A 15942-nucleotide genomic window follows, 5' to 3' on the forward strand; every position below is an offset into this window, starting at 1 on the left:
GTCTGTCATTGCTACTTCCACTATGGAGGTCGAATTTGTGGCATGGTTTGAGGCCACTGTTCACGGATTGTGGTTGCGGAACTTTATTTCGGGGCTTAGAATTGTCGACTCTATAGCTAGGCCGCTGAAAATTTATTGTGATAATTCTGCGGTTGTCTTCTTTTCAAAGAACGATAAGTACTCGAAAGGGGCAAAGCACATGGAGTTAAAATACTTATCTGTTAAAGAAGAAGTACAGAAACAAAGAGTGTTCTTTGAGCATATTAGGACGGACATGATGGTAGCGGATCCGTTAACTAAAGGACTACCACCCAAAATGTTTATTGGCCATGTAGAGCGTATGGGTATTATAGATAAAGCCTTGCTATTTTAGTTATATTATGCTTGTAAAGTGTAAGACACTTTGAATTCAATAAAAGTTATGTTTCTGTTTATTGAAGATGTTATCATTATAGTTTGTATACAACTATGGTTGTTGGATAACATATGATAAATTGAGAATAAATGTTCATCTCAATGAAAGGACAATGTGAAGTTGGAATTGGTGTATGATGCATGGAAGGGATCATGTCGCTTAATGATATGTGACCGCCATGATTCGACTGATTCTAATTTTATCATGGTATTTAAAGTATATTTTGAACTTGATATAAAAGTGCGCGTTATGGTTATTAAATCATCAAGACAATACAAAGGTCAAGTGGGAGAATGTAATAATATTTATATTCTTATGTGACCTATGTATCTATTGGTTTAAAATTAAGTTCAAGTTCATAATATTAAAAGCTAAAAAAGGGATTCTAATATTAAAGACGATACTGTGATGGATCGGTTTCGATTAAAGAATTAGAATCGGGTGTATTGATAACCCTCTTCTCCCACCTCTAATTATAATGTTATAATATAATACCTATATTATATACAAAAAGAATAAATATATGTATGTATAAATGAATTGATTATATATGTGTGTTGTCGTACATGCATGCATTAAGTTGACTATAATTATGGCAGTTAATTGTGAATTAACTGTAATATATGCATAAGTATTGCATGTATATGAATGTATATAGACGTGCATATGTGTAATGTGAGGAATCAGTTTCTAATCAGTTTCAAAACTGATTCTACCGATTCGGTGTGTCGATTTCCATATTAGATCAGTATAGTTTCCAAATGGAAAGACACCTCCGTTGATCCCTTCACGAAGAGTCACTTCTCGCCTATATAAAGAGATGTTCTGTGCATGTTATCAACACACCAACAAATGCTTATAGTGTACAGTCGCATTACACATACTTATAGTGTACAGTCGGCATTACACATATTTATACACATATATATATACAAAGTGCTCTTGATTTCTTATCCATTAAAGGGATTAAATAGAAGGCTTGAGGTCAAGGAGAGGATAAACATCAATAAGCAGCTTAAGGGGAAACATCAAATAGTGGATCCAACCCTACATCAAATTAATAAGCATGGATGGAGGTTGGTGATCTATCTCCAATTTATAGTGTATTAATATGGTTGAATTAATTCAAATCTAGAATTAGATTTCATTATCGAAATCATTAAAGTTGAGATATGGCTAACACTGGAACGTTGGGGCTGATAACTGCAGCCAAGCTAAGAATTCCAACACTTACGCATGTCTAGACGAAAAAAGTGTCTGTGTTGATAATGGAAATAGCTATTACGGTAAGGTAGGATACACATGTAGCTGCGTGGAAGGGTACGAGGGAAATCTTTACTTACCGGGAGGATGCAAGAGTTAGTTTCTTTTCTCCTCTGTTCTTCAACACATGAAGTTTAGTTATCTATTTCTAGTACGATGTATTATGATACATTCTTGTGATAACTTGCCTCTATATATCTCATTTGCTTCTTTGCCAGCAATTTCTTTTTCAAGTTCAATTGCCAAACCTGGATGCATGGATCAATGCGGGAAAGTATCGATTCCATTTCCATTTGGTGTGGGTCCAAATTGCTACTTGGAGCCATCTTTTGAAGTTGTTTGCAACAAGGATACCAACCCCGCGAAACCCTACCTCCCTCTTTTGAACACTGAAATAGTGGAGCTGAACTCATCAAAAATTATTGTCAAATACATGAACCTATCTTCAAATTGCTACAATAGGGTCAGGCTCTCAAGTTGGGCGGAGCTTGACAATTGACTTGTTGAAAACGCCATATAGTTTATCAGATGACAACTGGATCACCGCCATTGGCTGTAATGTTATGCTTAACGGGGTTATTGGAGAAGACAAACGCAGTTCTATTCAAAGCAGTTGCACAGCCATTTGCTCCGACAGTCGTCGTATCTATGATGATGGTGAAACTTACGCAGAATGCATATATAAACCAACATCTCATGCAGATGATGGTTGTTGCAGGGTACCAATTCCAAGAGGTAATAATAAGTTGATGTTTTCGTTTCCAATAATAATTCAAAATAGATATTATGGGTAAAGTATACTTTGAAAAGCATTTCTTGTTTGACACAAAATCATATGTAGTGTTATTTTGTAAGTTAAGTGAAAGAAAATAAAGTGAGCTTTAATCAATGATGTAGGATTGGTCTTAGTTGTGGATTGGATAATATATGCATTTTAACATGACCCTCAGTACTATGTGTTATCTTAACTAGAAAATGTTGCAGTTATGAGTGAAATATGTATTGGATCATTTGCAGGTACAACTTACCTTGAATCAAATTTGACTCATCTCAGTGAACTACCGACAAGTCCCAATATTTATTGCAGTTACGCCTTCACTGAATACACTGAAACAATGAGTGAAGATTATGGTTATTATGAAGGGGAATTTATGCTTACGAATAACTCAAAAATGATCCCACTTATCAATGCACATCCGATCGCGAGCATGGCATTGGATTGGAGGATTGGAAGGATGGATTGCAAAGAAGCACGGCAGGATATCACTAACTTCGTCTGCCGAAATAATAGTGATTGTGTTGATTTTGATCCTACGCTTGGAGGGTACCTCTGCAACTGCTCCAAAGGATACACAGGCAATCCCTACCTCAATCCAGGATGCCAAGGTTAAATCTTTTGCCTCATTACGCTATATATAATGATTTATTTGAAAATTGAACTACAAATGTAGTACGCTTTATCATATTTCAACTAGCTAGTGATTATGTATCTAGCAGATATTAATGAATGCGCTGATGATTCAACTAATACATGCGTCTCGAACTCAATTTGCGAAAACGTTCCGGGGACATTTCACTGCTCGTGTCCGAAAGGGTACATTGGTGATGGGAAAAAAGATGGCACAAATTGCATTCTGCCACCGCCTTCCAAAACCAAGATGACTATCTTGACAGGTAACAATATACTGTTCCAACTCTCATATCGATCAGATATGCTCTGCTCTGCTCATTGAGTTTTACTTATCTGTAAAATTTGGTTAATTTTCTCACTCTTAAGTTTGCATGTAGGTATAGGCTCTGGATTGTGGTTTCTTCTTCTAGTTTCAGTGTTCTTTTGGTTGTATAAATTGTTGCGAAAGAGAAAGGAAAGAATGGTAAAAGATAAATTCTTCAAGCGAAATGGTGGTCTTCTTTTGCATCAACAGACAAATGAAGGTGCACTTGGAAAAACAAATGTTTTCCCTGCAAAAGAGTTGGAGGTGGCTACGGATAACTTTAATGGGAACAGAATTATTGGACAAGGAAGGCAAGGCACTGTCTACAAAGGAATGTGGTATGATGGTAAGATTGTTGCGATAAAAAAATCAAAGTTGGTGGAGGTGAATCAGTTGGAACAGTTCATAAATGAAGTGGTGATACTATCACAGATCAATCATAGGAATGTGGTCAAACTATTGGGGTGTTGTTTGGAGACTGAGGTTCCTCTGCTTGTTTATGAATTCATGCCAAACGGGACACTTTTTGATCTAATTCATGATCCAAGTTGTGAATTTCCATGTACATGGAACATGCGTTTGAAAATTGCAGCAGACATAGCAGGGGCGGTAGCGTACTTACACTCTGCGTCTTCTGTGCCTATCTATCACAGGGATATCAAGTCAAGTAATATCCTCTTAGATGAAAAATATGTTGTCAAAGTATCAGATTTTGGAACATCGAGGAGGTCTGTTGCTACAGATCAGACTCACTTAACTACTCTGGTTAAAGGCACGTTTGGATATTTAGATCCAGAATATTTTCGGACCAGTCAATTCACAGAGAAGAGTGATGTGTATAGCTTCGGGGTAGTTCTTGTCGAGCTTCTTACTGGGCAAAGGCCAATATCGCTTGATAAAACAGAAGAGGAAAGAGGCCTAGCGACCCGGTTCCTTGCATGCATGGAAGAAGAATGTATGGACACGATTTTATATGCGCAAGTACGGGAGCAAGGAAGAAAGGAAGAGGTGACCCTAGTTGCAAAGCTTGCACAAAGATGTTTACACTCGAAAGGGAGAATGAGACCAACTATGAAAGAAGTTGCTACTGAATTGGAAAGTTTTAGGATGTCTAAAATGTCGAGTGGTGTTAATGTTGAATCAGAAGATGTGAGATATTTTGAAGATATGTCTGCAATGATTTCAGACACTGAGTACACGTGGACGAACAGTTACAAGAATGCTTCTGCATCATCGTCAGAAACACATCCGTTAGTGTTATTTGAAAGTGCGTCATAATATAGATGCATTTGTATTAGACTCAAATAAGATATACGATCTCTGCGATTGAAGATTGGAATATTAATGAATCGCTTTACAATTGTTTTTAAGTTTTTTAAATCAAATGTTGTGGATATTTTAGATTTGTGGTGTGTTCCTTGGGTATTTAGTTACTTGAATTTTGTTATTGTGTTGAATAGAAGTTTACTTAATGGGAGAAAATGTAATGGACTTGGGCCCAAATCGGAAGCCTAGCTCAGAAACCACAAAACCCTATTTTCCGTTGATTTTCGCCGCGGCACTGCACCAGCCTTCCGCCTCCGAGGAGAGAGAGAGATAGTGAGTAGAGATGGTGTCAGGTTCGGGGATCTGCGCGAAAAGAGTTGTGGTTGATGCCAGGAACCACATGCTCGGCCGGTTGGCCTCCATTCTCGCCAAGGAGCTCTTGAACGGCCAGAGAGTGGTGGTCGTCCGATGCGAAGAAATCTGCCTCTCCGGCGGCCTTGTTCGCCAGAAGATGAAGTACTTGAGATTCCTCCGCAAGCGGATGAACACTAAACCCTCGCATGGACCCATCCATTTCCGCGCCCCTTCAAAAATTCTCTGGAGAACCATCCGTGGGATGATTCCCCACAAGACTAAGAGAGGAGAAGCAGCCCTTGCACGCTTGAAAGTTTATGAGGGTGTCCCACCTCCATATGACAAAATCAAGAGAATGGTCATTCCTGATGCACTCAAGGTGTTGAGGCTTCAAGCTGGCCACAAATATTGTCTGTTGGGTAGACTCTCATCGGAAGTTGGGTGGAATCACTATGATACCATCAGGGAGCTGGAGAAGAAGAGAAAGGACAGAGCCCAGGTAACCTATGAAAAGAGAAAGCAATTGAACAAGCTGAGAGCCAAGGCTGAGAAGGTTGCTATTGAGAAACTTGGCTCACAGCTTGATGTCATTGCTCCTATTAAGTACTAAAAATTGTGATATATAGCTGTCGAGTGATAACTTTGTTGGAGACTACGGAGTTAGATTCCGTTAATTATTAAATCTGTTTTTTCTTTTTGTCAAACTTACTATCGTTGCTGTAATTCTCAAATTTTGCAAGTTTTAATAGATTTTCCAATGTTGTTGCCACAAAAAAAAAAAAAAAAAAAGAATAGAAGTTTACTTGAATATTTATGAATTGAAAGATTATTAATACTAAAGAATTTTTTTATCTCGATTTAAATTTTTTTAGTATTTGTTTAATGTTATTAGTCTATTTCACAAACAAATTTAACCCATCTAATAATGTGAATAAATATGAAAAATATAAATCAAATGATTCCATCTCTAATCCACAATTAATGCCTTGTTATCGGTCATATTTGATTAGAATGTAAAATAACTTGAAGCAATTGTAAATCAAGTCAGGGTGCATTAGTTTGATGTGAATAGTGAAAGAAACTTATGTTTAAAACAAGATTGAGCCTTAATCACTTGGCTTCAATCGTGTCAAAGACTAAGTTGTTGAACAATGATAATTGAGAAGTGTATAGCACTCATCTCTCATCCCCTTTATGTTCAGTAACTCGCACTTGCCAAAATCCTTCTTCTCCGACTTTTCTTTCAGTGAATGCCATAGGTCACTACGGTTGACATATATAGTCATCGATCTGCATATTACAATTTTGATTCATAAACCTTTTCAATTGAAAATTTTCCATCATCCATCGTTGTTGTTGCTCCCTGTTAAGGGATAATTTCCCTTAACAAGATTCCGGCGTCGCGATTGCGATTGTCGGAGGGATAAAAGGTAGTGGAGGTAGTAGCGGGAGCTTTGCCCGTCGATCAAACCAAGAACAATACCGAATTAATATAAAAACGTAAAAATAAAATAGGATGATTGAATTTCTGATTGATTGAGAATGGATACAAATACTCCTATTTATAAGACTAGACTAACTTAAGGAGCAAGAAAATAAAGATCCTAAGAGATATATGGGAAAATATGTGAAAGATATGCTAAATCAATAATATAAAAAATAATAGAGATACGTGGATATTCGTAGAGATATTCTCGTATCAACTCCCCCACGGTTAAAATCCACCTTGAGGAGGTGAGAACCACGAAGCAATGAAGAGAGTCACGAACAAAAACTTTGGCGAGCTAACCCCTCCGGGATCAAATGCACACCGATTAGTTGAACGGCTCCCTTCATTATTCCCATAAAAATTCACCGAGGAAAGACCGTGTTGGATACGAGTCCTGGCGTTCTCATGTTCGTGCTTTTCAACTAGGGCGCTCCGAAGCCCATACAACTCGCACTTGCCAAAATCCTTCTTCTCCGACTTTTCTTTCAGTGACTGGCAGAGGTCATTACGGTTGACATAGTTATCGATCTGCGTATTACAATTTTGATTCATAAACCTTTTCAATTGAAAATTTTCCATCATCCATCGTTGTTGTTGCTCCCTCGGAATCTTATCTCTAGATATCAATTGTTGACAAATAACATACACAATTAAGAAAAATAATAAATATTGCCCAAGTCATGGGTCTTTGACTATAGAATTTCTTACAAAAATATTGTAGACTTGACCATTAAAATTTGAGAACTATTTATAAGACAGGAAAACCCTTAACAAGCATAACCCGTGATGAAAACGCGCCAAAAAGTTAATCTAACTAGAATTAGTTCCTACCAATTCTCCATCTTTAACATGCAATAAAAAAAATTCCGGGAATGCGTCGCTCTGGAAATCTTCTTCAGTAAATGGAGCAGTTTTTTTTTTTCATTCTATCATTTTCGTCCAATTAATTACTTCTCGCCAAAGGTAATTTACATTCTTTGATTATGTCAATTTTCACCCTAGGTACTAGTATTAAAAACATGACAACAAAAAGTCAGGAGTACTTCCTATTTTAATACTCCCTCTGTTCCCCAAAAATTGATAACGTGTTATATATATGACACAAATTTTAACGTGAAATTGGAAATATAAGAGAGAGATAGGAAAAAAGTAGTTATAATAGTATTAGTGGATTGTGGGGTCCACATTATTAGTGGTATGTGTTTGTTTAAAACTTTTCATATTTAGACTTTGTTTAATTTTGGGGGACGGCCCAAAATGAAAATACTAGTTAAATTTTTTTTTGGGATGAATGGAGTAATATTTTTATTCCAAAAATAACTAAGGATTATAAAAATATTCTCGTCCAGACACCAAAATAATTATAACAAAATGTAAGAAGAGATTACAATATCTCTTTCAACTACTAATCAAAGGACTACAAACAAATATATACATGGTCCCGATAAATAATGTGGTGCGGGAGAGTCTTCCATTTTCATCCATATACCACTAAGAAGACCAAACTTTTAGTCTATGGTCTTTGTCGTTTATAAAGAGGGGGAACTCAGTGACCTTTTCCCTGTACCTGCTTTAAGATAGGGTAGGAGAGAGCCATTTACTGATTTTTTTGATTAATACATAATTTTTTTTATTATTATTGTTATATATTCATTATTCAAATTGTGTGTACAAATTAAATTGAATATGACATGGCACAATAAAATAAGAAGGCATTTAAATTAAAAAAAATACTCTTTTCTAGAAAGTTCAAAATCCATTTTCTAATTTATATCAACCACTCTCCTCTCTCCTTTATCGAAATTGGGAGTGGATCCCCTATTTTGTGCATAAAAGCACAATATGTTGTGTTGTGGATGATACGCAAGTGAGAAATAGATGGTTGTGTTTCATGCCTTAAATTTTGCGTATCATCCACATCACTGTATTTTTATGCACATTAGGGGATCATCTCAGATCGAAATCCTGTACTGTGCTATAAACACTAGAAGGTGCAATTCTATAGATTACACCGTATCAAGGGGACATGTACATGGCCACAACAATCACAATTTTACTTAAATTTGAATACTAGTTCCATAAGTATTTTAGTTTCCCATGATATTCTTTGAACTCTTGACCTCGGAGCAGGTGCTCATCACCACGCTAGCTAATCATTTTGCTTTTTCATAATTTTATTTACAAGAATTCAATTATCTATGAATATTCCAGTATTGGCAGCAACCAGCTACTATAATCTATTAAAATTCAAATATTTGAAATAATTACTCAATAAAAAAAATAGTTGTAGTGGTGAACAACATGAGTTTATTGCAAAATTGTTAAGTATAAAACAGATAAAGATAAATAGTGATTGAAATATATTATTAGTAGAAAAGAGTCTCACATTAATAGAGAAAAAAACTTTGAAGTTGATAAAAACAAACTGACCCTCCAAAAGCTTACTTTACTTCTCCATTATGCAAAAACAAGTGATTGAATTCAATCAAACTTACATTCGGCTCCAAAACTCAACAAAATCTTTCTTATGCTTCCTCCACCTCTAAAAATTTGTCACTGTTTGACTCCGCACGAGTTTTAAAAATGTAATAAAAAGTTAGTGGCACGTGAGATCCTACTTTTATATATTAGCTTTATAATAAAATGATTTAGTGGAATGTGGGGTCCACTATAAAAAATGATAAAAGTGCAATGTGACAAATGTTTAGGAACGTACGAAAATTGAAATAAGTGATAAATTTTCAGGGACAGCGTGTGTATGACTTTTCTTTCAGCAACCAACATAGGTCATTACCGTTAACGTCATCAATCTGCATAAAATTTTATTTTGATTCAACAAACTTTTCAACTGAAATTTTTCCGTCATCCACCGTTGATATTTCTTCCTCTGAATCTGATCTCTAGATATCAATTGCTAGAAAATTACACACATAATTACAAAAAATAATAAATAATGCACAAGTCGTTGATCTTTCACTGTAGACAAAATATATTGTACACATCACAGTTCACAAAATTACAATAAGAGAAAAACTGTTTACAAGAAAGGAAAAACCCTTAACCAGCATAATCCTAATCTAAATATAATTCCTACAAATTCTCAACTCCAATTCTACCATCATCATATATACTCCATATTATAATAGTAATTATTTTTATTCTAAAAATAATAAAAATGGGTTGGAATCTTGATTTTAAGATGTCCGGTCAATGAAGTTTGACCAATAATAAATGTGACGAGACATTTAATTTTGGAAAATTAAATGACATAGCGTCGATCTACGTTCCGCGTAGATGACCGTAGTATATTCACTTTCTCAAATCCGATTCCCGGTGGGTGAGAAATAGTGGATAAAAGTTGGTCACATTGTAGCTTTTGATAAAGCTATGAGTTGAAAGTGTAGGGAGTAATTAACTAGTGTTAATTATCCCACATAGGAGATGAGACACATCTTTAAATGTGTATTTATTAAGTGACTAATTACACTTAGTAATTACCGTGGACTAAGATCGGTGAAAGAGCCCACACGCGCGCGCACGCGCGCCGAGCTGAGTCGTGCCCGCGCCCGCGCCCGCGCCCATGCCCTTGGACTTGGACTTGGACAAGTCATGGACTTGGACTTTGGGTGGTCTTTGGGCTTGGTTCTTGGGCTTGTCCCTGGATCCAGACTTAATGTTTTGGACCACCTCAGTTTTGGGCAGCAGCCTAATCAACTGGGTAATTGGTCTTTGGGTGGTCTTTGGGCTTGGTTCTTGGCTTGTCCCTGGATCCAGACTTAATGTTTTGGACCACCTCAGTTTTAGGCAGCAGCCTGATCAACTGGGTAATTGGTCTTTGGGTGGTCTTTGGGCTTGGTTCTTGGCTTGTCCCTGGATCCAGACTTAATGTTTTGGACCACCTCAGTTTTAGGCAGCAGCCTGATCAACTGGGTAATTGGTCTTTGGGTGGTCTTTGGGCTTGGTTCTTGGGCTTGACCCTGGATCCAGACTTAATGTTTTGGACCACCTCAGTTTTGGGCAGCAGCCTGATCAACTCGACATGCTGCGTCTTGATCAGCAGCCTGATCAACTCGGCAGGCTGCGCCTTGAGCGATGGCTTGATCAGTGTCTTGATCAAGTCACTTCACGAAGTCCACATGTGACGGTTGAACTAGGGCGTGTACAATGTCTAGATTCAACGTCGACCACTCCAGCTTTCGAACTCGAAACGACCGGCGGTTACAGCCCCGCCATAATGAGCCATGATGACAGCCATCAATGCTGAGTTGACCCCCGCAGTGGACCAAGCCTATAAATAGGCTAGTCATTCCTTGCATTAGAATAACAGAACAATTAGAACACAAGCATCATACTCTCTGCATAGTCTTTCTTCCCGAAGCTCTGCCCTCTCCTCCATCCAGTTCGCCGGAGCTCTGTTGATTGTGGTGCCGCTTCACCAGAGACGTAGTCGTTTTATCTTTGGGGACGACACGCCAAACCGAGAGCACTATCGGGGCGTATCTCGTCTTGCGGAAAGAGGCCTCATCGACTCGGCTAAGTTTTATTTCCAGTTTACAAGTTTCGATTTTGTTGTAATTTTCAGTTTTAGTTCTTCCTTCTTGGGTTGTATTACGCCCGGTATTGTTTATCTCTTGTAATTCCAGTATCCCCAACAATCGCAAGACGAGATATACTTGCCATTGAAGGATTCACACCTTAACTGAACTTAAAACTATCGAAACTTAATACCTTTGCTGGAGATGTCGACTGAATCCAACGCCGTCGCTGCCACCACCGCCGCCGCATCTCCATCCTCCTTGTCGACCACTGCACCGGTCAACACATCGTCGATTCCGACGATGATGCCCACTCCCGAGCGCTATCCATCTTCATCAACATCCCCTTGGGAGTTTGTTAACCCCCTTGGGCCCACTGGTAGATCCACCTCGAGTGGATTGGTTGGTTCCACTTTTAGTGATTCCTGCGGATCCTTTAATGGATCAAGTGCTGTGGCCTTCGAGTCTCACACGAGTGTTGTGGCCTTCGGGTCTCACACGGTAAGTCTCGACATATACGTCGACGACATAACACCGTGATACATTTGATCACAACAGAGGTGATTACAATTGACTATGTAAAGTCAATAGATAATCTAGCGGATCCGCTAACTAAAGGGTTAAACAGTGATCAAATGAATAAGTTGCTAGAGGGAATGAGTTTGAAATCCACAAACTAAAGAATTGTCATAGTGGTAACTCAACCATGATGACTGGAGATCCTAAGAACTTAGTTCAAAGGGACAACTAAGCTATGAGAGTTCATGAGAAACACTCAACTATATCTATTCCCTAGAGAGCAATAGAGTGTTGGTAAACTTGCCCAATGGTGAGGCTAAGTCTATGACTTTTAATGACTCCTAAGGATCTCGAGGAGATTGAGTTCTCAAGGAGACCGAGTAGGGCAAGATACTCGATTAGGAATCACCTATATAAGTGTGAAGTGAGGCCGCTTCAAATGACACACTTATGAATCCAAAGTGGTGTCCAAGTCCGCAAAGGACACAAAACGTGAGAACGGGTGAGGTCGAGGTGTTTAAGCATTAACACCATTGTCTCGGTGCACGCCGTGGGGGATTAGTTCAAAGCATCGCGCTACTAAGCCTCATGTGTATCCGATGGTGTCGACTATGGAGGGTTCAAAGCCAAAAAATCTATCCTTATACTTATATACCTCGTGAGGGTTGACCTTGTGTCTGCATGCATATGCATTTGGCTATTTCCACTCATGTAGGAGATTGTTGGAATCTTGATTTTAAGATGTCCGGTCAATGAAGTCTGACCAATAATAAATGTGACGAGACATTTAATTTTGGAAAATTAAATGACATAGCGTCGATCTACGTTCCGCGTAGATGACCGTAGTATATTCACTTTCTCAAATCCGATTCCCGGTGAGTGAGAAATAGTGGATAAAAGTTGGTCACATTGTAGCTTTTGATAAAGCTATGAGTTGAAAGTGTAGGGAGTAATTAACTAGTGTTAATTATCCCACATAGGAGATGAGACACATCTTTAAATATTTATTTATTAAGTGACTAATTACACTTAGTAATTATCGTGGACTAAGATGGGTGAAAAAGCCCACAAGCGCGCACACGCGCGCCGAGCCGAGCCTTGCCTGTGCCAGAGCCCGAACCCTTGCCCTTGCCCTTGGACTTGGACTTGGACTTGGATCTTGGCAATTGGTCTTTGGGTGGTCTTTGGGCTTGGTTCTTGGGCTTGTCCCTGGATCCAGACTTAATGTTTTGGACCACCTCAGTTTTGGGCAGCAGCCTGATCAACTCGACATGCTGCGCATTGATCAGCAGCCTGATCAACTCGGCGGGTTGCGCCTTGAGCGATGGCTTGATCAATGTCTTGATCAAGTCGCTTCACGAAGTCCACATGTGACGGTTGAACTAGGGAGTGTACAATGTCTAGATTCAACGTCGACCACTCCAGCTTTCGAACTCGAAACTGCCGGCGGTTACAACCCTACCATAATGAGCCATGATGACAGCCATCAATGCTGAGTTGACCCCCGCAGTAGACCAAGCCTATAAATAGGCTAGTCATTCCTTGCATTAGAATAACAGAACAATTAGATCACAAGCATCATACTCTCTCTGCTCTCTCATCCATCCAGTTCGCCGGAGCTCTATTGATTGTGGTGCCGCTTCACCAGAGACGTAGCCGTTTTATCTTTGGGGATGACACGCCAAACCGAGAGCACTACCGGGGCGTATCTCGTCTTGCGGAAAGAGGCCTCCTCGACCCGGCTAAGTTTTATTTCCAGTTTACAAGTTTCGATTTCATTGTAATTTTCAGTTTTAGTTCTTCCTTCTTGGGTTGTATTACGCCCGGTATTGTTTATCTCTTGTAATTCCAGTATCCCCAACAAAATGTAAGAGGTAATTACAAAATAAATATACCACTATATATGGTGCAGGAGATTCTTCTGTCGTCAATCATCCACCACTATGAAGACCAAACTTTTAGTCTTTATGGTCTTTGTCGTTTGTAAAAGGGAGTGGGGAACGTGGTTTTTGTTTTTCCTTACTAATTTTGTAAAGACTAAAGTCTCATTTTGGTCCTTAACACATAGTAATTTTTTTATTTTGGTCCAAAACATTATCTTTTGAATTATTAGGTCTCTCACAAATAAAAACGGGTCACATTTGGTCCATTTTGGACGGTTTCATCAAATTTTTTACGGTTTTAATTACCGGGTCATAAATTCGTCACTAATCCGTCACTAACTGGGAAAAACTGATCCGTCACAAATCCGTCACTAATTGGGAGAAACTGATTAGGCAAATTTTTGACGGAGTTCATCGTTTTCCGCCACGGAGCGCCTGCGTGGCCTTCCCTCCGTGCGTGGCTCTTCGTCTTCGTCCTCTTCTTCATCTTCACCTTCGTCTTCACCCTCCTCACCACCAGGGACGCCGCTGGCCTAGAATTCCAAATCCAGCCTCCCCAACTCCGTCTTCGACGCGCTTCTCCACTACGCCGCCCTCAACGCCTCCTCCACCGGCCGCATGTCCGCCGATGAGCTGAGCACCGTCACTGCCATGCTCCACCGCTGAGCCGCCTCCTGCAGCCTCCTCGTCTTCGGGCTTAGCCACGAAACCCTACTGTGGAATTCCCTCAACCACAAAGGCCGCACCGTGTTCTCGCGCCTATTAGTGACGGATTGTGACGAATTTGTGACGGATTAGTGACGGATCAGTTTCTCCCAGTTAGTTACGGATTAGTGAAGGATATGTGACCTGGTAATTAAAACCGTCAAAAATTTGACGGAACCGTCCAAAATGGACCAAATGTGGCCCGTTTTTATTTGTGAGGAACCGAATAATTCAAAAGATAATGTTTTGCACCAAAATCAAAAAATCGCTAAATGTTTGGGACCAAGATGGGACTTTAGTCTTTTGTATATGCATAAATTTAAATATTGTTGTGATAATTTCACAATTCAAATTATCGTACAAACTAAATTGTCACAATTCAAATTATCGTACATTAAAAAATAGTACTTCCTTCGTAAGTTCCCATTGTGTGTGCCCTAGTTTTTTTTTGGGATATCCCTTACTAATTATCTCACTTTATTTTTACTAATCTTGATAATGGACGTCACATTCCACTGATCCATTTTCATTCATATTTCATTATAAAATAAATATATAAAGGTGGGGTCCATATTCAACTAGTATTTTCAACTCACTTTCCTCTACATTTCTCAAAACAAAATCCATTTTCCACTAACACATTTTATTTCTATTCATTTCTTATTTTACCAATTTTGCATTAAAATTCGAGCCGGTGAACAGTGGGACATTTATTCATGGATGAATATAATTTTATATTAACAAAAAGAAAAATAAAATTGTTGTGTTTGTTTTGCTAAAGAAATAAGTATCTAATATTACATAAAAAAATGCATAATTATCTCATAAATTTTAAAATTTGAATATAAATATATGAACTTTTGATTTTTATATTTTTTCTCCTAGATCTAAAATCAAAACATAGGTGGCAAATTAAAGCTTACGTGGCAATCAAAACTACACAAATATGTTTATATTAATTAAAAATATGAATTTGAATTTGTATACTATGACAAAAGAAAAGAAAAAAACTGACCTGGCCTAATCCATTAAAGTGGTAAAGAAGACAAGTTGTAATTCTCGTTTGAAATTTGTGGGAGAAAAATTCAATATTTTTTTGTTCTACCGTTTGGAATAAAATTAAATGGAGTGTGGCTGAATAAGGGAAACACTTTTTTAGTTTTCGGTAAATTACGTTGTTCAATAGAAAAATGTTTCTTGCAAATTTAGGAAACAATTTTTAAAGTTTTATTATTATAAGTAAGATCATTAAAATGTAGTTACACTTACAAGATCGTGCCACCGTTTAACTAGGGAATAGGGATTTACTTTTTCAATATTATTATCATATTGTATTCATTTAAGTTTAACAGCTTTTATTTATTTCTATCTTCTTCTTCCCATTATATGCGGTTACCATGGTTCCAAGACGATTTCTCTGTGATTTTATTTTTTCAGCCTCTCCTTCCCATTAAATCTTCTTCCCATTAAACCCCAAAGATATTAGCTTGGGAAGGGCTTAAGATAATTTCTAAGAAAGTTAAAAATTTTTATAGTATAAATTTAATATTAAAAAAAAGTTTGGTGGGGCTTAAGCCCCTCACCCCCTCCACTTATGTCCGCCACTGCCCCCACCCCACCAAAATATGTGTGTCCATAGTTTTACAATTTGCAATATTCCTTAATCTCTTAGTATTAATTATGTCACTTTACTTTTACTATTTATGGTAATGAATCTCACATTCCACTATTTCATTTTTATTTGCATTTCACTAATTCACTTTTATTTATATTTTGTTATAAAATTAATATATAAAGG

The 15942-nt window shown here is 37.9% G+C and overlaps 2 protein-coding genes across 2 annotated transcripts; both read left to right on the forward strand.

Moving 5' to 3' along the window:
- The first annotated feature begins 22 nt into the window (after positions 1 to 22).
- On the forward strand, positions 23 to 4846 carry LOC121785254 (wall-associated receptor kinase-like 1). The gene is made up of 5 exons (XM_042183641.1): positions 23 to 344; positions 2141 to 2413; positions 2696 to 3064; positions 3176 to 3352; positions 3467 to 4846. Exons 1-5 carry the CDS (start codon positions 23 to 25, stop codon positions 4669 to 4671), a joined length of 2346 nt encoding a protein of 781 aa, XP_042039575.1. The 3' UTR covers positions 4672 to 4846.
- Positions 4847 to 4879: 33 nt separating this feature from the next.
- Positions 4880 to 5736, forward strand: LOC121784600 (60S ribosomal protein L13a-4-like). Its single transcript, XM_042182766.1, has one exon. The coding sequence runs from the start codon at positions 5003 to 5005 to the stop codon at positions 5621 to 5623; it is 621 nt and encodes a 206-aa protein (XP_042038700.1). The 5' UTR covers positions 4880 to 5002; the 3' UTR covers positions 5624 to 5736.
- Positions 5737 to 15942: the final 10206 nt, after the last annotated feature.

Source organism: Salvia splendens, chromosome 21 (assembly GCF_004379255.2).
Source record: "Salvia splendens isolate huo1 chromosome 21, SspV2, whole genome shotgun sequence".
In the NCBI taxonomy this organism is placed as follows: Eukaryota; Viridiplantae; Streptophyta; class Magnoliopsida; order Lamiales; family Lamiaceae; genus Salvia; species Salvia splendens.

What these genes read in the sequence shown, in the direction of transcription:
- LOC121784600 (XM_042182766.1), top strand. Translation starts at nt 5,003, where the DNA reads ATGGTGTCAGGTTCGGGGATCTGCGCGAAAAGAGTTGTGGTTGATGCC.
- LOC121785254 (XM_042183641.1), top strand. Translation starts at nt 23, where the DNA reads ATGGAGGTCGAATTTGTGGCATGGTTTGAGGCCACTGTTCACGGATTG. An exon ending in TGGCCATGTAGAGCGTATGG is followed by an intron (nt 345 to 2,140) that starts GTATTATAGATA and finishes TTGCTACAATAG; the next exon opens with GGTCAGGCTCTCAAGTTGGG. An exon ending in CCTCAATCCAGGATGCCAAG is followed by an intron (nt 3,065 to 3,175) that starts GTTAAATCTTTT and finishes TGTATCTAGCAG; the next exon opens with ATATTAATGAATGCGCTGAT.